General features: G+C 40.9%; 2 protein-coding genes across 2 annotated transcripts; one reads left to right on the forward strand and one right to left on the reverse strand.

Annotated features, from left to right (window-relative positions):
- The first annotated feature begins 4,512 nt into the window (after nt 1–4,512).
- On the forward strand, nt 4,513–20,049 carry LOC124128500 (calcium-binding protein P-like). Its single transcript, XM_048397715.1, has 9 exons — nt 4,513–4,672; nt 8,169–8,211; nt 9,433–9,548; nt 11,846–12,009; nt 12,930–12,957; nt 13,946–14,150; nt 15,989–16,264; nt 17,488–17,649; nt 19,235–20,049. The coding sequence occupies exons 2-9, from the start codon at nt 8,169–8,171 to the stop codon at nt 19,402–19,404; spliced, it is 1,164 nt and encodes a 387-aa protein (XP_048253672.1). The 5' UTR covers nt 4,513–4,672; the 3' UTR covers nt 19,405–20,049.
- LOC125381061 lies at nt 5,887–7,547 on the reverse strand. Its single transcript, XM_048397243.1, has 2 exons — nt 7,462–7,547; nt 5,887–6,319 (listed from the first exon to the last, which is right to left on the reverse strand). The coding sequence occupies exons 1-2, from the start codon at nt 7,545–7,547 to the stop codon at nt 5,887–5,889; spliced, it is 519 nt and encodes a 172-aa protein (XP_048253200.1).
- Nucleotides 20,050–26,077: the final 6,028 nt, after the last annotated feature.

The raw sequence follows: 26,077 nt of genomic DNA on the forward strand, positions 1-26,077 counted from the left end.
TTTCAGGTGTTTTACATAGGTGTCAAGTCTCAATGGTCGCCTGAGAAAGCCCACGTGACAACTATTTTCATAGCTCCACGATTCCTAAAAATTCCATTGAGTGATAGATAACAATGATCAATCAATCAACGTATTATCAGTTAACCCTTTGAACAAAGTATGTTGTTTTTACATCGGCACTTGGCGCCATGATATGAGTGTATTCCCTTTGTTTTAGTAAACCTAGACATGTAAACACTCACTCTTGACATATCCACTGTGCAAGATAACAGTGATTAATCAATCAACGTATTTTCTGTTAATCCTTTGATGACTAGGAACGATCCGTTGATTTACAAAAAAAGTAAATCAACTGATCATTCATCTCTTGCTGGGCTGCCACGTGCATATTACATAACACACATTTCACCTCACTTCAAACCTGGATTTAGATTGAATAATTACCCCAGACACAATAAATGCCAAATGGGAACCTTTGTCAGGTAATATAAGTGGTGCTATCACTAATTGTACCTGTAATAAATTCATTAACTGAGCATCAAGTGAATGACGACAAATACACAAGTGTAGGGTTATACGAGAAAACGTGGATGACAACAAGGGAGTAGTAATCGTATTATCGACGCAAGCCGAAATCCGAAAATGCTTTCACTGCATGGATACTGTTTTTAGTATTAAACTATAACCATCTGGGGTATTTCCAAATGACGACATCCGATGAGCTCCCTTGTTCTTTTTGTCTGTTTGTTTAGGCTGAAGAAATTAATTAACATGCGCCCTTTGTCGAAATCTTTATAGATCGCAGTTAACCAATCAGTGTTCAAAAATGCGTAAAACAAATATTGCCTCCCGCCTCCAAGTTTATTTAGCTGTCCTTGCAGACGGTACCCCAGTCTCTGGTCACGCTCAGTTGCGTTGCGTATCATCCGGGTACTCACGGGGGAAAAACAATAACAAAGGCAACAACCAGTCCGTTAGATCAGTGCCCCTTTAAACTCACAATAAATAGTTTCGCTTAATGGTGTGTAAACAATGAATTATTTTTTACAAGATTTCAGTAGAATTTGTATAAGTCTGTTCAGCTACCATAAACTGCACTGGGAGTTACCAGGTGGTCATGGATATTTTAAATTGAAATCACAACAGAACGGCCAGACTCAAATTTATATCGGTAAAGAGACCAGATAACAGTAGAATAGTTTGTCAATAAGAATAATGTTCAATACTTACGATAAATGTACCGGGATGGTTAAATTGTCACAGTTTGTCCCGATTGCATGCCTTGTTGACATCTCCATGTGTTTCATGTGCTATCCAGCCTTCACCTTCTGCTCTCCAAGCCTCGCTTTCAAACCGGAAGTAGCGAAGTGTGAAAAAGGTCAATACCGGGAGCTTGGGGACCGTTAATGTAAGGGAGATAACTCTTGTTGCCGTCATTTTTCACAATTCGTGCTGTAATCTTCTGTTGTGTTCTGTTGTCCCGCAATACTATCTATCACTGTCACTTAAATTGTTACATTGATAAGATCACGTTAGGTTATATTTCCCTATCTAGTTTTGCCACACGTGCTTTAATGTATTTCTAAAAATGATGTGTGTTTTTAGGATATGTGATCTAGCTGGACCATGTTTAGGTCGCAATCACCAATAATCCAGCTATATGACGGCGGTCTGTAATTAATCAAGTCTGGACCAGACAATCCAGTCATTGACATCATGAGCATCGATCCACGCATTTGGATACGATGACATGCATCAACCAAGTCAGCGAGCCTCGCAACCCGATCCCGTTAGTCGCCTTTTACGGCAGGCATGGGTCGCTAAAGACCTATTCAACCCGGATCTTCACGGGTAGCTTTGAGCACAATGAATGACATTATATGTAATTTAGTTCTCCAGATAAATGGGTTTTTAAAGCCATTGAGCATGTACTCACATGTAATTATTCTCATGGACGTGTGTTTATAAAATACTCTTATATTTGTACTCCAATGAGTACGGTCTACTGTGTTTTTTCCCAAACCAATCTACATTTAACATGTCAGGTTTCAGGTGACTTCTAATTACTATCTGCCCATGTGATGCCCCAAGTGTGTCACGTGTTACGTGAGTTACACAACAGCGGTATATGTCTAAGTTACAAAACCGAGACGTTACGTTTAAAAAAATGGCGCATTATTATTAACTGAGGTAGATGTCTGGATTTAACCAGTAAATAACAATAGGTCTTTGAAAGGCATTTAGAAGTGATACATATAAGGAAGAGAATATATGGATGTCAACTTCTTTATGAGGAACACAACGTTTCGGAGTATATACTTACTCCTTCATCAGGTGAATGAATGCCATGAGGCAGAGAGCATATATATATGTACATGTAAGGACAACAAAATTAATAAGATAACGAAAGGTGGAAAATAAGAAAGGATAGAAACTAACAGGGGAAGCCAACAGATGATTGGCGTTGATAGGTGATTAACACTAGACAATCTATTTCACAATCAAGAAGGACCCCACTGCTAAACTAGAACGCCAACATAAAAAAGAACCTAAAAGACCTCCACCAGAACAGAGAGATAAACGACACCATCTTCAACCAGCTGAACCCCATCAACTCCCAAGACCCTTAAAGAAGTTGGCATCCATATACAGTAAAGTACGGTTATAACGAACTCAAAGGGACCACTAATTTTAGTTCGTTATAACCGTAGTTCGTTATAAGCATATATACAGCATAACTACAGCAAATAGTCGGGACCTAAAAAGTAAGTTCGTTATATCCGTCAGTTCGTTATAAGCGTGTTCGTTATTACCGTAGTTTACTGTATTCTCTTCCTTAAATAACAATAGTCATCAGAAGATGACAATCCCCCGACCCCCACAATAGCAAAACGCACCGCTTCAGCCACTGGTTAAAACATATACCAAATTTGGATGTACAATGTGTCGCGGGATATAAATCTGACAGGAATACAAGAACGCAAATGGAAAAGGCTATGAGTAATTACGCGCAGTGTTAGTAAGTATACAATTGTTGTTGTTTTAAATGCCATGCGTATTTGTGAGCTGGCAACTCAAAATTTATTGAGTGTTGCTGATTCAATTTGCGCAGAGATCTTATACAACCAACTGACAACTAAACACAAATTTCATTTAAGGTTGATGGGGAAGCCGGGAGAGAAAAGCAGTCCCATTGGTCCATGTCATCAATAGCATTAAATCAGAGTCTTCACGAGATTGGCATATAACATATTCATATATTCATGTTATATATATATATATATTGTGTGTGTGTGTGTGTGTGTGTGTGTGTGTGTGTGTGTGTGTGTGTGTGTGTGTGTGTGTGTGTGTGTGTGTCACTCTCTGACCCTCTGTGACTCTCCCTCTCTCCATCTGTGACTCTCTCACTTTCACTCTCTCTTTTACTCTTTTACTCTCTCTCGAATTCTCTCTTCCTCTGTGACTCTCGCTCTCTCTCTTTAATACAGGAATATTTTCTGTACTTGCTTCTATACTTGACTATTTGAATATTGACCCCGCCCCTTGTAAATAAACAACATTATATGCTGAAGGTAAATGTTTACAGCGTAGACAAACACTAACGTATAAACTTTTGATTGTCTAATAATTACTCTCCGGACTAGTACAAGCAGACTCACGCACGCAAGCGCATGCACGCACACACACAGACAGGCGCGCGCACGCACGCACGCACGCACACACAAACACACAAACACACACACACACACACTTCGCTATGTAAGTGCAGTAATCTGAAACGCGACGTTAAACCATGTAAGACCTCACTTCCACGAAATACTATTGGAGACTTTCGGAAGACTTGGAAGACCTTCAATGCCTGACGTCACCGTTGCCGTTCACTGATAAATAAATGAAACAACATACTTAACTTGCTGTTCTTGGACCCCTGAAACTAAAATCCCGAAGAGATGTATGCGACGATCGGGTGGAAAAAAACTCGTTCTCGTTCGTCAAAGTCGACTGAAATTGTATAGCACATTTGAAATTGTATAGAACATTCAACACTCTTTGGAATTTGTTCTTTTTTAAGGGGCTGATCTTGAGAGTTGATCGTAAACTGTATACATTTTGATATCTCCTTATGGGGATACTGTGAAATACACTTATTGTTTTTAATCTGGTAAATAATATTTTTCTATGGTGGGAAGTCTATATATACAACATCGTTATGTTGTGGAAAGTTAATTTGATTTAGGTAGATCAACATATTTTTTACCAGTTGTATAATATTGTCGAAATAGCTATTTGTACCACGATCACTGAAATCAGCGTTTATTTGATGAAAAATGATTTTCAGTGCAGTATAAAATCAATCCAAATCATTTTTACATAAAAGTTGTTGAATAGTTTCTGTTTAGTGGTCTGCATTAGCTAAGGCATTAGAGTTACCTATTGTTGGACGCTAAACTGCTACCGTTGTATCCGTAATCCGACGCACGCTATGAAAGTATAGACAGGATCCCAGTTCGCCGAAGGTGTGGCTATTTTTAGTTTGCACGGGCGATGATAAAACATTCTGGAAAATGTTTGACATCTAAATTTGGTGGGGCTTTCGCAATCAGTGACGTTTATCTCATTCGAGTATATTGTTTCATTTCAAATTAATCTTACACCCAAGAACAACAGCAAAGTAAGTATATCAATTATTTAGTAAACTTGGTGTTTATTCGATTGATGATCAACCTGTGAAGACGGATGTAAACAAATTCATCGTCATCTGTACAGGTGCACAGTCTACAGCCTGGTAAATCTTGATCATGTGTAGTGAACTTATTTCATCACAGACGCTGCAGCATGTCGCGACTAGTCAGTATTTTGGTGTTTACATTATTCCAGTAGAAATTTGAACCAATTTTTTTGTTGGCAATGTTGCATGAATATCCTGGTTGCTCAAATCCAAGGCTACAGTTGGTTTATGTGCAAGGCTATAACGTTGTGGATGTTGGGACTTGATCATAGTTTCAGGGTGACAGTGTACAGTGTGAGAAGAATGGGCACAACTGGAGTTGTCATTAATGTTGGCACAGCTTGTTGATCAAACACCACTTCACAATCCTCAGGTTTGGGCACCACTTACTGATCAAACAACCCTTCTCAATCCTCAGGGTTAGGCACCATTTACTGATCAAACACCCCTTCACAATCCTCAGGGTTAGGCACCACTTACCGATCAAACACTCCTTCACAATCCTCAGGGTTAGGCATCATTTACTGATCAAACACCCCTTCACAATCCTCAGGGTTAGGCACCACTTACCGATCAAACACTCCTTCACAATCCTCAGGGTTGGGCACCACTTACTGTTAAACACCCTTTCACAATCCTCAGGTTTGGGCACCACTCACTGATCAAACAAGCCTTCTCAATCCTCAGGGTTAGGCACCATTTACTGATCAAACATCCTTCACAATCCTCAGAGTGGAAGGTCCGGGGTTCGATCCCAAGCCGCGTCATACCAAAAGACTTTAAAAGATGGTACTTGTTGCTTACCTGTCTGGCGCTCGGACTGGTCGGCTCGGAGTCAGTATACAGTGTCTGAGTGGGGTATTCATGTTAAACAGTGGCATGGTATCTCAGTGTGCTAGCACTATAAATCAGCATCAGTCTGGACTAGTACAAGCAGCCACACACACACACATACACATGCATGCACATCGCTATATAAGTGCAATAATCTTGGACGGGACGTTAAACCCCATTTCTCCTCACCTCACACTCCTCAGGGTTGGGCACCACTTACTGATCAAACACCCCTTCACAATCCTCAGGGTTATTAATTAATTAATTAAATTACGCATTTATATAGCGCTACTTATCCAGACATACTGCCTGCTCAGGAGCGCTCAGTCGTATGCTCTTTTGAAGAGGATGGTCTTGAGTTTTGATCTAAAGGTGTTGACATCTTCAGATCCCCTGACATCAATGGGCAGTGCATTCCATAGAGTTGCACCTGCTTTTCGGAAGGTTCTGTCGCCATATGTTGTTCTGCTGGTTGGTGGAACAGCAAGCTGTAGTTTGTTTGTAGATCTCAGTTTTGGGCCAGGTTGGTAAAGGGCAGTGTGTTCCTGGAGGTATACTGGGGATAGCCCATGGATCGATTTGTAGACAAACATGATCAGCTTGAACACGATCCTGAGTCTCACAGGTAGCCAGTGCAGCTCTTTCAGGATGGGTGTAAAGTGTTCACGCATTGACTTCCGTGTGATGAGTCTGGCAGCAGTGTTTTGCACACGCTGTAGTCTATCCAGATGCTGCTGCTGGATACCATACAGAATTCTATTACAATAGTCAAGTCTTAATGTTACAAATGCATGGACTAGGCACTTGACTGATGCTGTGTCTACGTATCTTGCTATCTGTCTGATGTTCCTGATGTGAAAGTAAGCTGTCTTGCACATACTGCTTACATGGTTATCTAGACTGAGTGTTGAGTCAATGATCACACCTAGATTTCGGGCACAAGAATTTTGCTCAACCGTACAGTCCCCAATTTTCAAACCAGGAAATCGTACTTTGGACTGCATCTGTTTAGAGCTGATGATCAAGAGCTCAGTTTTGTCATCCAGCATCTGATGTCATCTATGCAGCTTGAGATTGCTTTAAAGGTAGTGCTTATTGATGATGTAGTCAACGGTCTGAATCCCAGATACAATTGTGTATCATCAGCATACAGATGGAAGTTTAGATTGTGAGATCTTGCTATATCTCCTACTGGGTTAGGCACCACTTACTGATCAAACACCCCTTCACAATCCTCAGGGTTGGGCACCACTTACTGATCAAACACCCCTTCACAATCCTCAGAGCGGAAGGACCGGGGTTCGATCCCCAGCCGCGTCATACCAAAAGACTTTAAAAGATGGTACTTCTTGCTACCCTGTCTGGCGCTCGGCATTAAGGGGCTAAAACAAGGACTGGTCGGCTCGGAGTCAGTATACTCTGTCTGAGTGGGGTATTCATGTTAAACTGTGGCATGGTATCTCAGTGGGCTAGCACTATAAATCGGCATCAGTCCGGACTAGTCTAAGCAGCCACACACACACACATGCACATGCATGCACGTCGCTATATAAGTGCAATAATCTTGGACGCGACGTTAAACCCCATTTCTCCTCACCTCACAATCCTCAGGGTTGGGCACCACTTACTGATCAAACCCCCCTTCACAATCCTCAGGGTTGGGCACCACTTACTGATCAAACACCCCTTCACAATCCTCAGGGTTGGGCACCACTTACTGATCAAACACCCTTTCACAATCCTCAGGGTTAGGCACCATTTACTGATCAAACACCCCTTCACAATCATCAGGGTTGGGCACCATTTACTGATCAAACACCCCTTCACAATCCTCAGGGTTGGGCACCATTTACTGATCAAACACCCTTTCACAATCCTCAGGGTTGGGCACCACTTACTGATCAAACACCCCTTCACAATCCTCTGGGTTGGGCACCACTTTCTGATCAAACACCCCTTCACAATCCTCTGGGTTGGGCACCATTTACTGATCAAACACCCTTTCACAATCATCTGGGTTGGGCACCACTTTCTGATCAAATTGCCTTTGTGATCATCAGGGTGATGCATACCTGTCTGATCAAACATGTAGCATACCCTGTCCGATCAAACAACCTTTCACAATCCTTAGTGTTGGGCACAGCTTGCTGATCAAACACCCCTTTAGGATCCTTAGGATTGGGTTCCCCTTTCCAATCAAACACTTTCACAATCCACAGAGGGGTACACAAAGTATGTGATCTGGACTACAAGTTGTCGGACTTCCATTTTGTGGAAGTCATGTTGGTTGGGTGGGTAAGGTCACTGACTTTGTGTGCTATGGATTAGGTGCCTCACTTTAAGAGTGTGGGTTTGAATCCCAGATGGGACTCAACCCCCAAAAGTACTAGACATTGTACTTCACTAAGAGTGTGTAATCCCAAAGATTACATATTTTACATATGAGTGTAGTCTGATTGTACAGCCGAATAGGACTCAAAAGGAAGCGCTTCAGTTGGTGTTGTGCATGTTAGATATTATGCACTGGATGATAGAGGATGGTCTTTCACCAGGTAAATGTATCTACATGAACATAGTTTAAAATGTTTTCTGTGTGATATTTCAGATGTCTGATGTTATCAAGTCTGGATACATCAAGCGTTACAGCAGTAAGTTTATCGACCATCTTTCTTTTGTTTGTTTTTTAATGCCGCCCTCAGCAATATTCCAGCTACATGTTTGTGGCCAGTAAATAATCGAGTCTGAACCAGACAATCCAGATATGACACACAATCAACCAAGTAACCGAGCCTGACCACTCGATCCATTTGTTTGCCTCCGAAGGCCAGCATGTGTTGCTTGGGATCAATTCTAACCCCCACAAAACAATTGGGCATCAATCTTCAGATTGTATGCTTGATGGTGTGGTAGCCGAGTGGTTAAGGCGTTTGCTCATCGTGCTGATGGCCAGGATTTTATTCCCCAAATGGGTTGATGCCAATTTCTGGTGATATTGCTGGAATATTACCATGCTCACTCACTGTAGACTCATATTACTGTGTCCACTGAAACATGATCATGCTACTATTGCAAGAAACATTTTGCTTGAGTTACTTATTAATCCTGTGTTTGTCAGATGGATATATTCCAAGAATAGAAGCCGGTCACCTCAGGAAGAATGTATATCAAATGACCATCCTTTACATATGTCCAGTGCTCGCATTTCGGTAAACCTACTCTAACCTCAAGATCCATTCCTGTGGATCTCAGGATCTCAAATTTACCCACTCTTGATTTTCATCAGCAAAATTTGATTTGCTCCGCTATTGAATCTAACGCAAGTCACAAACCATCTTAATTTTAGGTTGGCGATAGCAACAACATGGCAATACGAGTTATCTCCCTTACCTATTTCCCTTTTCCATATCTCCATGTTTGATTGGTCAGTAAAATGTTAAATGAAAATCGAGGGTGGGTAATTTGAGATCGTGAGAACGACGGTAATGGGTCCAGGGGTTAGTATAGGTCTACCGAAATGCAATCCCTGGAGATGACCCTGCTTGATTATAGGCTCCAAGATGGCATTTTTTTGGTTCCAAGACATTTCATGACTTAAAACTCCCAACATAGGCAAGACATTCACACCTTTCAGTGTATTTAATGATGACTAACATTCAACCACTTTGTGAGACCGAACATTACGAAGCACAAAATATATTTAATGTTTTAATTACCCATTTAGCCATTGACTTATTTGCAACTCAATTCACGAAGGTTACTATTTGATTTGGCTTGTGAAGTATAGTGTGGATGTAAACCCCTTCTTAATATCATGTATGTACCATTTATTGTCCTCTGTTAAATATGGATATGCATGAATTAATCTTCAGATAGTTTTATGGATGGCGGATGGAAGAAGATATGGGTGGTTTTACACAGAGACAGCAAATTGATGATATACAAAAAACAGTCGGATACCTCGTCAAAGAGCCATGTTATAATGAAGGTGTGTATGATGAAAAGGGCCATGTTATATAATAATAACTTATAACAAAGGTGTGTATGACCAAAGGTCCATGTCACATTGAAGGTGTTTATGACCAAAGGGCCATGTTATAATGAAGGGGTGTATGACCAAAGAACCATGTTATAATGAAGGTGTGTATGACCACAGGTCCATGTTATAATGAAGGTGTGTATGACCACAGGTCCATGTTATAATGAAGGGGTGTATGACCACAGGTCCATGTTATAATGAAGTTGGGTTTGTCCAAAGGTCCATGTTATGATGAAGGGGTGAATGACCAAAGGGCCATGTCACATTGAAGGTGTGTATGACCACAGGTCCCTGTTATAATGAAGGTGTGTATGACCAAAGGGCCATGTTATATAATAATAACTTATAACAAAGGTGTGTATGACCAAAGGTCCCTGTTATAATGAAGGTGTGTATGACCAAAGGTCCATGTTATGATGAAGGGGTGAATGACCAAAGGGCCATGTTATAATGAAGAGGTGTCTGACCAAAGGGTGATGTCACATTGAAGGTGTGTATGACCAAAGGGCCATGTTATAACAAAGGTGGGTATGACCAAAGGTCCATGTCACATTGAAGGTGTGTATGACCAAAGGGCCATGTTATAATGAAGGGGTGTATGACCAAATAACCATGTTATAATGAAGGTGTGTATGACCACAGGTCCATGTTATAATGAAGGTGTGTATGACCACAGGTCCATGTTATAATGAAAGGGTGTATGACCAAAGAACCATGTTATAATGAAGTTGGGTGTGTCCAAAGGTCCATGTTATGATGAAGGGGTGTCTGACCAAAGGGCCATGTCACATTGAAGGTGTGTATGACCACAGGTCCCTGTTATAATGAAGGTGTGTATGACCAAAGGGCCATGTTATAATGAAGGTGTGTATGACCAAAGGGCCATGTTAAATAATAATAACTTATAAAAAAGGTGTGTATGACCAAAGGTCCCTGTTATAATGAAGGTGTGTATGACCAAAGGTCCATGTAATGATGAAGGGGTGAATGACCAAAGGGCCATGTTATAATGAAGGGGTGTCTGACCAAAGGGCCATGTCACATTTCAGGTGTGTATGACCACAGGTCCCTGTTATAATGAAGGTGGGTATGACCAAAGGTCCATGTTATAATGAAGGGGTGTATGACCAAAGGACCATGTTATAATGAAGGTGTGTATGACCAAAGGTCCATGTAATGATGAAGGGGTGAATGACCAAAGGGCCATGTTATAATGAAGGGGTGTCTGACCAAAGGGCCATGTGACATTGCAGGTGTGTATGACCACAGGTCCCTGTTATAATGAAGGTGTGTATGACCAAAGGTCCATGTTATAATGAAGGGGTGAATGACCAAAGAACCATGTTATAATGAAGGTGTGTATGACCAAAGGTCCATGTTATAATGAAGGGGTGTATGACCAAAGGACCATGTTATAATGAAGGTGTGTATGACCAAAGGACCATGTTATGATGAAGGGGTTTATGACCAAAGGACCATGTTATAATGAAGGTGTGTTTGACCAAAGGGTCATGTTATAATGAAGGGGTGTATGACCAAAGGACCATGTTATAATGAAGGTGTGTATGACCAAAGGGCCATGTTATAACAAAGCTGTGTATTACCAAAGGGTCACATTATGACAAAGGTGTGTATTACCAAAGTCCATGTTATAACAAAGGGGTGTATGACCAAAGGACCATGTTATAACAAAGGGGTGTATTACCAAAGGTCCATGTTATAACAAAGCTGTGTATTACCAAAGGGTCACGTTATGACAAAGGGGTGTATTACCAAAGGTCCATGTTATAACAAAGCTGTGTATTACCAAAGGGTCACGTTATGACAAAGGTGTGTATTACCAAAAGGTCATGTTATAACAAAGGTGTGTATTACCAAAAGGTCATGTTATAACAAAGGTGTGTATTACCAAAGGGCCATGTTATAACAAAGGTGTGTATGACCAAAGGTCCATGTTATAATGATGGTGTGTATGACTATTATAAATTTAAGGTAGGTATCACCAATGTTTTTTCACACTTAATGGATACATCTCCCAGAAGGATGTGAGTATCCTGGTTTCTCTATGACATCTATATCATCAAATTAAAGATTGGCTCAAGGAACTAAGCAGGACAACACAAAAATATAATATTTTGCCTTCAGCATCTTTGCATGTGGACCAAGAAAACCATAAAAGGAATAACAAAACTGATCTGGCCACAGTTAGCTGATCATCATACTGATTTATGAAGAATTTTTTTCAGGATGTATGTAAATATTTTGCGTTTGGTCAATATGCGGAGAAGTTCCCTGAGCGCCCAACCCTACCGAAGGATGGGAAGATGGACTGGGTGTTGGCGATACCCCAGAAAGCCAGCTCACAGGCCAAGATACACTGGTTTCTATGTGAATCGGACAAGGATGTAAAGTAAGATTTACAGAACAGTTTCCGAATCACTTTGCTTCTTGATTTGTATAAATGTTTAAGGGATTTTTTGTCATTTTGTCACCTATTTTGTATTCCAAAATCACTAACTGATAACACAGATAGAGTTTTGCTGATAGTATGATGTGTAATGAGTGTTTGAAATTAAGGGGGTCCTGGGGTCCTTGAGGGTTTCTGCTGTGGTATTAGAATCTCGGGACATCCTAAATCTTCATGTTTTAGCATTATTATCCCCCACCATAAAGTGGAAGGGGGATATAGGAATGGGTGCTGTCTATCCGTCCTTCCGACCGATTCGTTTCGTTTTGTTTTGTTTTCAGAACAAAACTCAAACCCTTGATAGATATCTTAACCAAACTTGGCACACAGAGAGATCTAGTAGTGAACTGGTGCTCTTTGATAGTTTGGGATTTTTGAAAAATGTATTTTTTGAGTATTCATGGCAATGACTTTGACTTAGACTGAAAATGGCGGTAGTGCTACTTTCCAGATCAGATCTTGTACAATATTGCTTCACCAAACTTGGCACATAGATAGGTCCAGTGGTAAACTGGTGCCTTTTAATAGTTTTGGATTTTTTAAAAGTTTATTTGTTGAGTTTCCATAGCAACGACCTTGACTTTGACTGAAAATGGCAGTAGTGCTCGTTTCCGGAGCAGGTCTTGAAAACTGTAAATATTTTTCGCCGTGCACACAACAGGACATGTCATATTGGCAGGGGATATGAGTATTTCATGTTTGTTGTTAAGGGACCCCCGTCACACTGATGCTTTGCTTCTAGCCCTGAGTAATGGTAAAGGCATGAACATGATGACTGTATTACATATTTGTGTATGTGTCAATCTATACATTGTGTTTGTAGTGAAACAACATGATTTAAACAAACGCTTGTCCTGTTTCAGTGAGTGGATGCAAGCTATTGTTTCTACAGTAAGTATTGAGTCACAATGATCATTTCATTGACCCCTGTGGTCTTCAGCAAACCATGCTTGTCACAATAGGCGACTACTAATGGGATCCGATGGTCAGACCCATTGATTTGGTTGATGCATTGGTTATCGTATCCCAATTGCATAGATTGATGCTCATGATGTCAATCACTGGATTTTTTGGTCCAGACTCGATTATTTACAGATCACCTTCATATAGCTGGAATATTTGCTGAGGGCAGTGTTAAAAAACAAACAAACAAAAAAGACCAAAAATCATTCATTGCAGCTGATGGTATAAAAATGGACTCCCTTTGTCTGTCAGTCGGTCATATTTTGTTTCAAACTTTTCAATATTTCTCCCTGAAACAATGTATTCACATCATGTGCTGAACTGGTGCATTTTCCTATTCAGAAATGTTTGAAAGTATTTTTTATATCAAGGAAACAAGTTTGACTGAAATGAGTGTAGGGTTCATTTCTGGTGCCTAATTTGTTAACATTTTAATATTTCTTCATGAAACTTTGTATGCGCATTGAGTAAGTACTAAACAGGTGCCTTTTTTGTTCAGGAGTTTGACAAAATTCTTTTTTAATAATTCCAAGGCAAAAGGTTTGAATGAGATTTGTTTCTAGAGTATAAATCATAATCAGTTTAATATACTTGATGAAACTTGGTATACACGTCAGAAATCAGACATGCCTAAGCTCGTAAGAGGTGACTTTCTGGCACAGTGACTTGATTGGTTGTGGGGCATCGTACCCTGGCAGCGCAAGATTTTACTCATGTTTTCAGTCACTGGATTGTCTGATCCAGAGTCAATTATTTACAGGCCATCTTATAAAGCTGGAGTGCAGTGTTAATTTACCATCATACATATTTAAAACGGATATAAATGACTTTTTTTTTGTATCATGTTGTTATCTTTGTTATTATATCACATGATAATTTAATAAATATATATATTTTTTGTTCTTGTTATCTTCAGCTTCCTGCAATGCCTCATAAAGCCGAGGCCCCACCCCCAGCAAGTGCCCCTCCCCCTGCCCCAGCCCCATACACAGAGCAGATTCAGGCTGTAAAGAGCAACACGGTGTCAGCCCCTCCCCCTCCCCCTCCAGGCTATCCGGCTGCCCCACCCCCCTACAGTGCAGGACCACCAGTTGGGAATCTCGGATTTGACGCTATGCATAGTAAGAAATATTCTTCACAGATTCAGTTGTGTATTTTATGTATGTTGGTGTGATGTATTCTTGAATGTTGTACCAAGTATAAATTATCCTGAAACCTCACTGAGACCATGTCCTCAGGGTCAGCCCATGTCCCCAGGGTCAGCGCATGTCCTCAGGGTCAGCCCATGTCCCCAGGGTCAGCCCATGTCCTCAGGGTCAGCCCATGTCCTCAGTGTCAGCCCATGTCCTTGGGGTCAGCCCATGGCCTCGGGGTCAGCCCATGTCCTCGGGGTCAGCCCATGTCCCCAGGGTCAGCTCATGCCCTCAGGGTCAGCTCATTTCCTTAGGGTCAGCCCATGTCCTCGAGTCAGCCCATGGCCTCAGGGTCAGCCCATGTCCCCAGGGTCAGCCCATGTCCCCAGGGTCAGCCCATGTCCCCAGGGTCAGCCCATGTCCTCAGGGTCAGCCAATGTCCTAAGGGTCAGCCCATGTACTACCAACAAAAATTAAGGGAACACGTGAAATCATGATGATGGTTGACAGTGGATTGATAGGCTGAGGAAATATTTCGGGGGCTTAGGTTAATATCTGTGTGTCCTCCATGTTGGGCAATACGTGTTCGACATACTTGCTAGCATATTGACGATTTAGACTCTTGGTGGTTGCCCTCTGAATTGACTGACAGTTTGGTAGCCTAATGGTTAAAGCGTTCACTCGTCACGTTGAAGACCCGGGTTCGATTCCCCACATGGTCACAATGTGTGAAGCCTGTTTCTGGTGTCCCCGTTATGGTGTATTCTAAGAAGCTTTGCTATAAGCCCAAAGATGCCGACTGTAGTTTATCCTGCGGGTCATGCCGCGGGTTTATCAAAACCAAATTCAGACCACATTGTCCTAGCCACAGCAGTAACAGTTATTATAACGCAAACATCCTCATGCTTTAACTATAATAGTTCAGGGCAAACCTATACTTTATTACACTACAAATGGGGGTAGAGCAAACTTTAGTTCTTAAACGTTGCAAATAGTCTCGTAACATTTGGTCGTCCCTGCTGTCTACGGCGCCACAATTTGCTGTGAAATCCTGGTTTCTAGGTTGGCAGCAACATATCCATGCTCGTGGATGTCACGTAGAAAAGTAGAAACGTCCTGCGTGAGACCCGCATAACTTCAGACTTTCATCCCCCATCAATCCATCATGCCATGATATAATAGCATTACAGTTCAAAGGGGCTTTAAACCCAACTCACTCACTGTCATGCTGTGATGTAACTGGAATATTGTTCCACGTGATGTTAAACCCAACTCACTCACTCATACTGACTATGCTTGTCATAAAAGGCGACTAACGGGATCGGGTGGTCAGGCTTGCTGACTTGGTTGATGCATGTCATCGATCCCAATTCCATGGATCGATGCTCATGATATCAATCACTGGATTGTCTGGTCCAGACTCGATTATTTACAGACCACCTTCATATAGCTGGAATATTGCTGAGTGCGGCGTTAAACAACAAACCAACTAACCACCCACTCACTCAATCACTGTCACGCTGTGATATAAATATTATACTGTTGAAAGCGGCATAAAATCATACTCACTCTCATTCAACAAATACTCAGGTAAGCAACCGACCATTTTGTGTGTAGGAATATGCCATTCTTTTTTAATGCAGTAAAACATTACATTGAGTAACACCAAGTTGTATTGTTATGATGGCTTTGCATATATACTGTTTTATGGCTGAGGTTTATTGTTTGAACACACTGTACCCTTCAGAATTATTGATCTACTGGCATGAGAATGTTGAGGACTATGAAAGTGTTCATGCATTTATTGTAAAAAATTTCCTTTCCAGTCTCTGCACCTGCCCCAGGGGCAGCTCCGCCTCCCCCTGCCGGGGGCTACTATCCCCAACAGTCCTACCCTGCTGCAGGGGGCTACCCACAGCAAGCCCCTCCCCCACAGTACCAGGCCCCAGCCCAGCAGTATCAACAACCCTACCCCACACCACAGCAACAATACCCACAGCAACAGTATCCGCAGCAACAGTATCCACAGCAACAGTACTACCCCCAACAACCTGCAGGGGCTAGTTACCCACGGCAACCATACACCGCTCCACCTGCACAAGGTAAGTGTTGATGAAGACAAAATGGGGATTCTGGGAAGAGGAGTATCTTTTTTTGAAAGTCGACAAACAGGTTGTTTGGTGTTTACGATGTGTGACGTGATGACTGCGTGTCCTTGAGGGCTGTTACGATTCGCTCGCGTATTCGGTGAATCGAACCATATCCCTTCATGAATTGAATTCGCTATTCGTGGCCGCTAAAATCCAATATATTTTTTTGTATTTAGTGTTTTTTTACTTGAACAAAATGGAATATATTAAAGTGATGTAGTATCGTAACTTGTGTCAGTTTTCCAAGGACCCTTATGCTACTGTCAACCAAAACATGAGGCTATAAGTGGCATTGTTGCAATGTATTGCTTGTTTGCTTCACGAAAAATATCACTGAAATGTTTCAACCTAAGCAATTACATGACGTACATTTACGTACATTTTTAATAAACTCAAGGATTACACCGACACAATGTTTTTTCGCAAAGACAATACCAGCTGATATATTACTGTGAGCTTTTACACCAGGAGTAACTTGTTATTGTATTCTTGGATAAATGTTCTTATTCGTTACCCTATTTTTGTGATACGTATTGTATTTGCCTCATAGTTTAATTGCAGCCCTAGTGTCCTTGTACCTGGTGATGATTGTTGTCCTTGTTATCAATCACTGGATTGTCTGATCTCAGATTGAATATTTACAGGTCACCATTACATAGCTTGAAGATTGTTGACTCTGGCATAAAGTAACATTCACTTCACACATTTGGAGAAGATGATTGAAACATCCAGGAATTATGCAAGCACTTGCCCTCTTGAACAGTATGTAGCCGACCCAACCCTTGAGGATCCGGGTAGGATAGGTCTTCAGCTACCCATGCTTGCCGTAAAAGGCGACTCTGCTTGTCATAAGAGGCGACTAACGGGATCGGGTGGTCAGGCTCGCTGACTTGGTTGATGCATGCCATTGCATTCCAACTGCATGGATCGATGCTCGTTATGTCAGTCACTGGATTGTCTGGTCCAGACTTGATTGTTTACAGACAGTCGTCATATAGCTGGAATGTTGCTGAGTGCGGCGTTAAACAACAAACTCAACAGTACCCAGGCTGACCCCACTGAACCCCCTGTTGTGTGTTTCAGGCTACTACACCCCCCAGGGCCAGTATGTAGCCTACCCCCAGGGCCAGCAGTACGCCGCCCGACCCCACTGAACCCCCTGTTGTGTGTTTCAGGCTACTACACCCCCCAGGGCCAGTACGTAGCCTACCCCCAGGGACAGCAGTACGCCGCCCGACCCCAGACACAGTATGTCCAACAGCAACCCCAGGTGGTGTACGTCCAGCAGAAAAAGAACAAGGGAATTCTGGGAGGAAGTGGAGCATCAGCCGCTGCCGGTGAGTAAGCTCGAGCTGTAGGCCAAGTGTGTTGTATACAGACATTGTGTGTGGCCGGTACAACATGAGACTCGAGCTGTAGGGCAAGTGTGTTGTATACAGACATTGTGTGTGGCCAGTACAACATGAGACTCGAGCTGTAGGGCAAGTGTGTTGTATACAGACATTGTGTGTGGCCAGTACAACATGAGACTCAAGCTGTAGGGCAAGTGTGTTGTATACAGACATTGTGTGTGGCAGGTACAACATGAGACTCGAGCTGTAGGGCAAGTGTGTTGTATACAGACATTGTGTGTGGCCAGTACAACATGAGACTCAAGCTGTAGGGCAAGTGTGTTGTATACAGACATTGTGTGTGGCCGGTACAACATGAGACTCGAGCTGTAGGGCAAGTGTGTTGTATACAGACATTGTGTGTGGCCAGTACAACATGAGACTCGAGCTGTAGGGCAAGTGTGTTGTATACAGACATTGTGTGTGGCCAGTACAACATGAGACTCGAGCTGTAGGGCAAGTGTGTTGTATACAGACATTGTGTGTGGCCAGTACAACATGAGACTCAAGCTGTAGGGCAAGTGTGTTGTATACAGACATTGTGTGTGGCAGGTACAACATGAGACTCGAGCTGTAGGGCAAATGTGTTGTATACAGACATTGTGTGTGGCCAGTACAACATGAGACTCAAGCTGTAGGGCAAGTGTGTTGTATACAGACATTGTGTGTGGCAGGTACAACATGAGACTCGAGCTGTAGGGCAAGTGTGTTGTATACAGACATTGTGTGTGGCCAGTACAACATGAGACTCGAGCTGTAGGCCAAGTGTGTTGTATACAACATTGTGTGTGGCAAGTACAACATGAGACTCGAGCTGTAGGGCAAGTGTGTTGTATACAGACATTGTGTGTGGCCGGTACAACATGAGACTCGAGCTGTAGGGCAAGTGTGTTGTATTCAGACATTGGGTGTCCGGTACAACATGAGACTCCAGCTGTAGGGCAAGTGTGTTGTATACAGACATTGTGTGTGGCCGGTACAACATGAGACTCGAGCTGTAGGGCAAGTGTGTTGTATACAGACATTGTGTGTGGCCGGTACAACATGAGACTCGAGCTGTAGGGCAAGTGTGTTTTATATTAGGTAATTTTTAACTGAATCACCAGTAGTTTCCAATTGCTGATTGCTGCTTCTGGTTTAGTTTATGAGACAATACCTACAGTAATCTTTTCATCTGCATATAAAACAATGCCTAGTAGAACAGGAAATCCAATTTAATCGGTAAATTATCATGTCAAGTGATGTTTTATCTCAATTTTCAAATTTTTATTGACCAAGTTTTATTGTTATCACCTGTTTGTTTCCCGGAATTCGCTGAAGGGACACAATGTTATCTTTTTCTGAGAAAGACAAACATGTTTTTATTGCAAATGGAGGAACTGTTTACATGCTGGTGATGAGCTTCATCCGATAGATGGGGTATAGAAATTAGCATTGATATTGAAGGCTTGTACAGGGGCATCACCTTATGGGCGGGGTAGCTTTATAGAGGGTGAAGGCAGCATTATGCAACTTACTGGTGTTGTTTCAGGTCTGGCTGGTGGAGCCCTGCTTGGGTATGGAGCAGCCCGGATGATGAGTGGGCCTTGTTATGGCTACGGTGGGTATGGTGGCTTCGGGATGGGTCGCTGGGGCAGCTGGAGCTCCCTCAGCAGCTGCGGAAGTTTTGGCAGCTTCAGCAGCTTCGGCAGCTGGGATTGAGCATCAACGTGTATGTAATGGATGTGTGTGTACGCTACATGCAGTGAAGTGTTTGGGAAGACCTTGATACCTGTCAGTAATATTAGAAGTAGGGCTGTAATCATTCACATGATACTATCTGTCATGATCAAGTACTGTGTCCTGAGACCAAGTATCGATACTCTGTACTGTATGTGTCTGTAGCAGGTACAGGATTTTATGAGGAGAATGGTCTTGTACACAAGACCGAAAGGTCGAGGAGTGTACACAAACTTTCTGTTTGTATAATCCTGTACATTCTGCTACTGACAAATTTTAATTCAATGTTCAAAATGTACAAAGACTAATGTTCGTAGGAATATGTTTGTGTGACATTTAGATCTACCTTTGCCCTTCCTTGGACTCACTCAAAGTGTAAACTGGGTCAGCTGTGACTTGACAAGTGAGTGACATCAAATCACACATTACGATGTCACACCTGGACGGTCGATGTGTATGTGTGTTTTTACAAGACCGTGACTGGTCAATCAGGGAGTCCGATTTTGTTCATCTTCCCGAGGCAAGTGAGTTAACTGACTATAAAAGTCCAGTTTCCACCCTTGCCGAACTAGGCTGGTATTATGGAGTTACATTTTGGCTGGGCTAACGAGTCTATGCATAGTCCAATCAAAATCGCGCACCGAAATCGAAATCCGGTTCGTAAACTGTCATGCAGATTTGGGTCGACTGCAGGATTTGCAAAGCATGTGCACGGCTAACTCGTTGTCAACAGATATTTTCTAAATCTTTTCATGTTTTTAATCAAGGTGCTCACGTGATTTGATGCACTTCGCGATGTAAGACTCGTTTTATCACAATATAGATCTTGATTATCAATCAGATCGTCTTGACTGGGTGCCACCGTTTTGTTTGAAGCAAATGCAAGTGATACGACAGGTTGAATCTGATTGGTCAATAGGAGAGGCATAGAAAGGACATAACTCTTTAATAGCCACTGGTGGCGCTACGATCGAGCCCAGGAATTCCAGCCTAGTTTGGCAAGGGTGGAAACTGGAATTTTAAAGTCAGTTAACTCTCTTGCCTCGGGAAGATGGATTTTGTTACGAGTAATGATAAAAAAATAATATTGAGGACATTATAGTGGTATGAAAATGAAAATTACAATACTACTTTCCTGTGGTTTGTACAAAGTTGTCAAGCAAGCCTGTTTTCTTATTCTGTCAGGCTGCATTTTTGTAGTACCCTACACACCGACCCCTTCAGCGTTATTTCCCATTATTGGTTAATTAATTACACTTGCAGTACAGTTTCTTTAACAAAGAATGTTGTGATAGATTTTCAGTTGACACTGAGGTACCATTTGGCAATATGGAGGTGACGAATGTCATACAAGGTCACACAAGGTCATGTAAATATTCCATCAGTCCGCCATCTTGAATAGATGCTCACACTAGCCGAGTTACATGGCGAAGTTCATTGTATGACTTAATATCAAAATGGTAGTTTCGTGATCTGTAGTGAAGTACTTATCTCAGAACAGTTGTTCACGTCTTTATGTCATGACTCAGTTAATGTTTTTTTATGATTGGTCATACTGGTAGATTGCATCGAAGTTGTAATATAAGACTCAACGTTTCAGAAAGAAATATTCTTTGTGTTCAGGTGGGGGCAGAATGTGATTGATTGGAGAAGTTGTCATGCGAATAGTACCCGATATTGCCATGCAGCTTGCACATAATGAACACCATTACAACTTAAATTAAATTATACAATTAAGGACACATTCCCATATAACTTAGCTTTGTAATAGAATGTAACATTTTGGATTCCTATCAAGAGATTTGCACACATGTTTATTATCATGATTATGTATTAGTGATGAAATAATGTATACCGTATTCGAGGGAATAAGCGCCCCGCTCTAATAAGCGCCCATGGCGATATTTGCTGATATATTGGCTAGTGAACAATCCCAATTAGCACCCCTTCCGATTGATCAATGAACACAAGACTTTTTTATTCGCGTATGATACACACTTCACCAAAATAATATTCTAATAAGAGCCCCCTATTTCTAATTTTGAGAGCGCCCTGGTCGTTATATCTAAAGAAATAAATTGAGTGAAATAACGCTGCTGATGGGACAGCTCTGTCTCAATGACACAATGGTTTTCAACCTTCTTCAATACTGAGAAGATTCCAAAGTATATATGTAATTTCAGCTGTGTTCGTTGCTATGCATAATGTTTGTGTTCAGAGCTGTAGGTAACATGATTTGGGTCATGTAACCATGGCGATGTTTGGGTTGAATAGCCACATTGGTAACAAAGTTAACAAATAACCTGACTGGGAGTGTACTTCATGTACCAAGACATGCAAAATAACAGCATAATTCAAAACTCCCAACCTACATTATGTCTTTTTTAAAATTATTATTGTCGTAATTGTTGAGATTGAAAGTTACAGTTTTGTATCTTTTTATCAGAGACACTGATTACAAAGTTTTACTAATATGTTTTATGTCTTGTCTGTATATTAGCAAAGAAAGTGTCAAATCTGTTTTTACATGTTTTTATTATAGTTTTGTTCATAGTTCAAGTCTATAATAACACCTCATTACTGAGGGATTATACAGTGATTTGGTTTGTTTGTTTGTTGCTTAACGCCGCACTCAGCAATGTTCCAGCTCTTTGACGGCGGTCTGTAAATAATCTAGTCTGGATCAGACAATTCAGTGATTGACATCACGATCATCGATCCACGCAATTGGGATACGATGACTGTATAAACCAAGTCAGCGAGCCTGACCACCTGATTCCTTTTGTCGCCTCTTATGACAAGCATAGTCGCCTATTACGGTAAGCATGGGTTGCTGAAGACCTTTTCTACCCCGGATGTACTGTCCAGATTTATTTGTGACCTTTTCTGATGTGGAGCATGATTAAGCTTGATGTTCCATGGTTGGTTGGTTGGTTGGTTGGTTGGTTTGTTTGTTGTTTTACGCCGCACTCAGCAATATTCCAGCTATATGATGACAGTCTGTAAATAATCGAGTCAGTGATTGATATCATGAGCATCGATCCACACAATTGGGACGATGACATGCATCAACCAAGTCAGCAAGCCTGACCACCAGATCCCCTTTGTCGCCTTTTACGACCAGCATAGTCGCCTTTTACGGCAATGGGTTGCTGAAGACCTATTCTACGGGTCTGATGTTCCATGGTAGCTGATGAAGAAGTGGATATGCTCACACTAGCAGAGTTACAAGAGTTACAAGGGGCAGTGCATTGTGTGACATTTCTTTGATTGATATCAAAGTGCTACTTTCATGATTTTTAGTGAAGAAAGTATCTCAGAACAGTTGGTCATGTCTTTTATCATGAGTCAGATTATGTTTTTTTATGATTTGTCATACCGTATTCATCGTAATAAGCGCCCCGCTCTAATAAGCGCCCACGGCGATATTTGCTAATATATTGGCACGTGAACAGTCCAAATTAGCACCCCTTCCGATTGATCAATGTAAGCAAGACTTATTTATTCGCGTATAATACTCACTCGTGTGTTATATGCACCCTTAATTATGGGCAATATAATTCTGGAAAAAAATATCTGCCGTACATAAACATTTCAGGCTGTCAGCATAAACCACGAAATTTATCTTTCAACGCTGTTTTTTTTCTCACTAAAATAATATTCTAATAAGAGCCCCCCCTATTTCTAATTTTGAGAGCGCACTGGGCGCTTATTACGTCGAATACGGTATTCGTAAAATGCATTAAAGTAATGCAATGTAAGGATATTCAGGGGGGGGCAAAATGTGACTTATTGCTTTGAGATGTAGTCATACAAATAGTATCCAATATTGTCTTTGAACTTGCACATTTTCAACACTGATACAAACTTTAATGTACATACATGATTCTTTATTGGTATTGTACTGTCCAGATTTTACCCTGTTTATCAATAAACTCCACATTCAAGTTTAATTTCTGCTAGAATTGTATGTACACGGTATATAAAACAGTGAGAAATGACCATCCATTATTGGTTAATCCATATATTTATAAATGGATGATTTCCAAGGAATGATACTCATGATTAACAAGGTTTATATTTTATTTGTCTCCATTGTTAAGGAAAATGGCACTGGTTCCTTTGGAAAGCCTTATACATATCTCAATTGATGTGATCTGATGTCATGACGTTAAGCAGGAATAATATATTTTCCCAGTATGCATTTTGTACAGTCTATGTTAATAATATGTCAATGTGTATGGGATAAACCTAATGTTTTGAGGTATGTTTGCTTGATTTGTGGCCATTAAATTGATTTTGAGGTTTCAAATGTAGAATTCAGAGGTCTCAAGTCAAGAAATAAATACTTCAAACTTTAACACAGTAAGTTTATCGGCAATCTATGTGTCAAAATTGAACATAGAGGTTAGTAGTGATGAAGTGAAATGTTTAAAGTACGTTGGCAAGCAGTCCAGGAAGTTGAGGGAGATTTTTGGATGGATTAACTTGAACATATGCTTGTGTTAATTATTACATAAATATAAATATATTTCCTGGCATAAAATCAGGAGGTAGTATTCTCAATGAATGTTGGATTGCAAAGTTCAAAACATATTGAAGGATTGTTAACATGAAACATTGCTTTACGTTACATGCTAATGTGCATACACAACTGCCTATTAACTTAATTCGTTGTTAGATCCAAGATGTTACATTATTATTTTAATGTTTAATACAGTTTGAGGCCTTTTTTTTTTTGTTGACACATGAATGATCCAGCTGTTTACATGTTGTGGTCTTATGTAGGTATGTCCAGGTACTCCACATGAAACTCGTACGTCTAAATGAAAACAAGTTACAAAACACTTGGTTGAAAATGGAGTTTTTAGCAAAGAATTTGTTTTTTTAGATGTATTCCTTATGAGAAATCTTTGGAGTCGAGCTTTTACCCTATAATAAAACTCATTGCATGGAACCAGAATATTTTCTGGTATACCGTTTTGAATTTGAATCTGATTGATGTGTTACATTTTAGCGCCACTGGTCTTGCATAAATTATTCCTTTTTTCATGTGATATGTTTAGTTTTAGAATCACCCTACATCACATATTCTGTTTATTCTGCATTTATTAGGGGGCATAATACGTGTCCCAGTGGTCTAAGGTGCATGCCAGCATGATCGTGGGTTTGAATTCCGGTTCTTCCTTCTCTGGGTTTGCCATCACAATACCTGTGATCGTGGGTTTCACAAAGTGGTAAACATCCATGACCTGCATCAGTGTATCAATTCTGGCTTTTCTCCCACATCAAACCGACAAGCAATGATATACAGAAATACTGTATTATTTCAGATTGCCCTTTTGATTAGAGTGAGTGAATATGGTTTTACGCCGCTTTTAGCAATTATTCCAGCAATATCACGGCGGGGGACACCAGAAATGGGCTTCACACATTGTACCCATGTCGGGAATCGAACCCGGGTCTTTGGCGTGACGAGCGAACGCTTTAACCACTAGGCTACCCGACCTCCCCCTTTTGATTAGAATTGCACTGAATGTTCATGGGTTTTTGGCACGAGAGCTGTATGGGGATTTGCTGGTTATGTTTATGAAATGTGATGTCATATCCGCACCGGTGAATGATCATTTAGCATCTGTAGCAGCACAGGGTCCTGTTCCACAAACACTCTTAGGGCTAGGGTGATTGTAATTCCCATACCAGGCTTCTTTGTGGAATCGAGGTGACACAATGCAAGGTCACCCACAAATGTTACCTCCAGAATATCCATGGTTGTAGAAGTTTGTAGGTATTACAGTAATACTCATCTTTATCTTCAGAGATATTATTAACTGCAAAATTATTATTCTGGAACTTGCGTTTGTTTTGAATTCACTCCCTCCAGCTAGTTACTTTAGACATGAATCACAACAAAAGGCAATGCGATGTACAGAGAAAATGCAGTAAATACATTATCTTGAAAGATAGAGATATGAAATGTCCCTAGACTATTTGTTGTCGTTTTTCTGAAGTGATCTGACCTGTATTTACGTTAACTTCGTCTTTCATTACTGTCACATCTCTCGGATGAAGCCATCCCATAATGAAAGTATACATTTAACATTACATTTTAACAATGTTTATTGATGAATAAAAGATGACATATGAACTATTTGTTTATTTATTCATTCAGCATGTGCAGTTTTGCAAAACAAGTGAAATAATTTTTTACGATACAAAACATGTTTAATTGTGAACATCACTTGTTTTAATCATGAAAGATAGCTATATGGATGATCATAGAAGAACTTTTGTAGGACATACATGTTGATCAAAGATTTGGATCTGGAAGTTTCTTTACCAGGATTATCAAAGAAAAAGACATGTTTGTTGAAAAACACAAATGTATTAAAAAAATCGACGATATGCTGCTTCGTCTTGTTCCAAATGCTTTGTCGACTCACTCAATCCAGTGAATAGTTTCGGGTGAAAGTCTACTCATATTTGTGCTTGTCGATACTTTTGTGTGCAGCAGACGAATAGCATACACATTTCTGTGTTCTTAAACATGTTTTTTTCATTGGGAGGCCTATCTACATGGGCAACCATATTCCACTCAGAATGGCAAATCATGACACAGGTCAATGACTGGTTGTCATTTTCTGAGTCACTGCTG

Source organism: Haliotis rufescens, unplaced genomic scaffold (assembly GCF_023055435.1).
Source record: "Haliotis rufescens isolate VD_foot unplaced genomic scaffold, xgHalRufe1.0.p SCAF_17, whole genome shotgun sequence".
Classification (NCBI taxonomy): domain Eukaryota; kingdom Metazoa; phylum Mollusca; class Gastropoda; order Lepetellida; family Haliotidae; genus Haliotis; species Haliotis rufescens.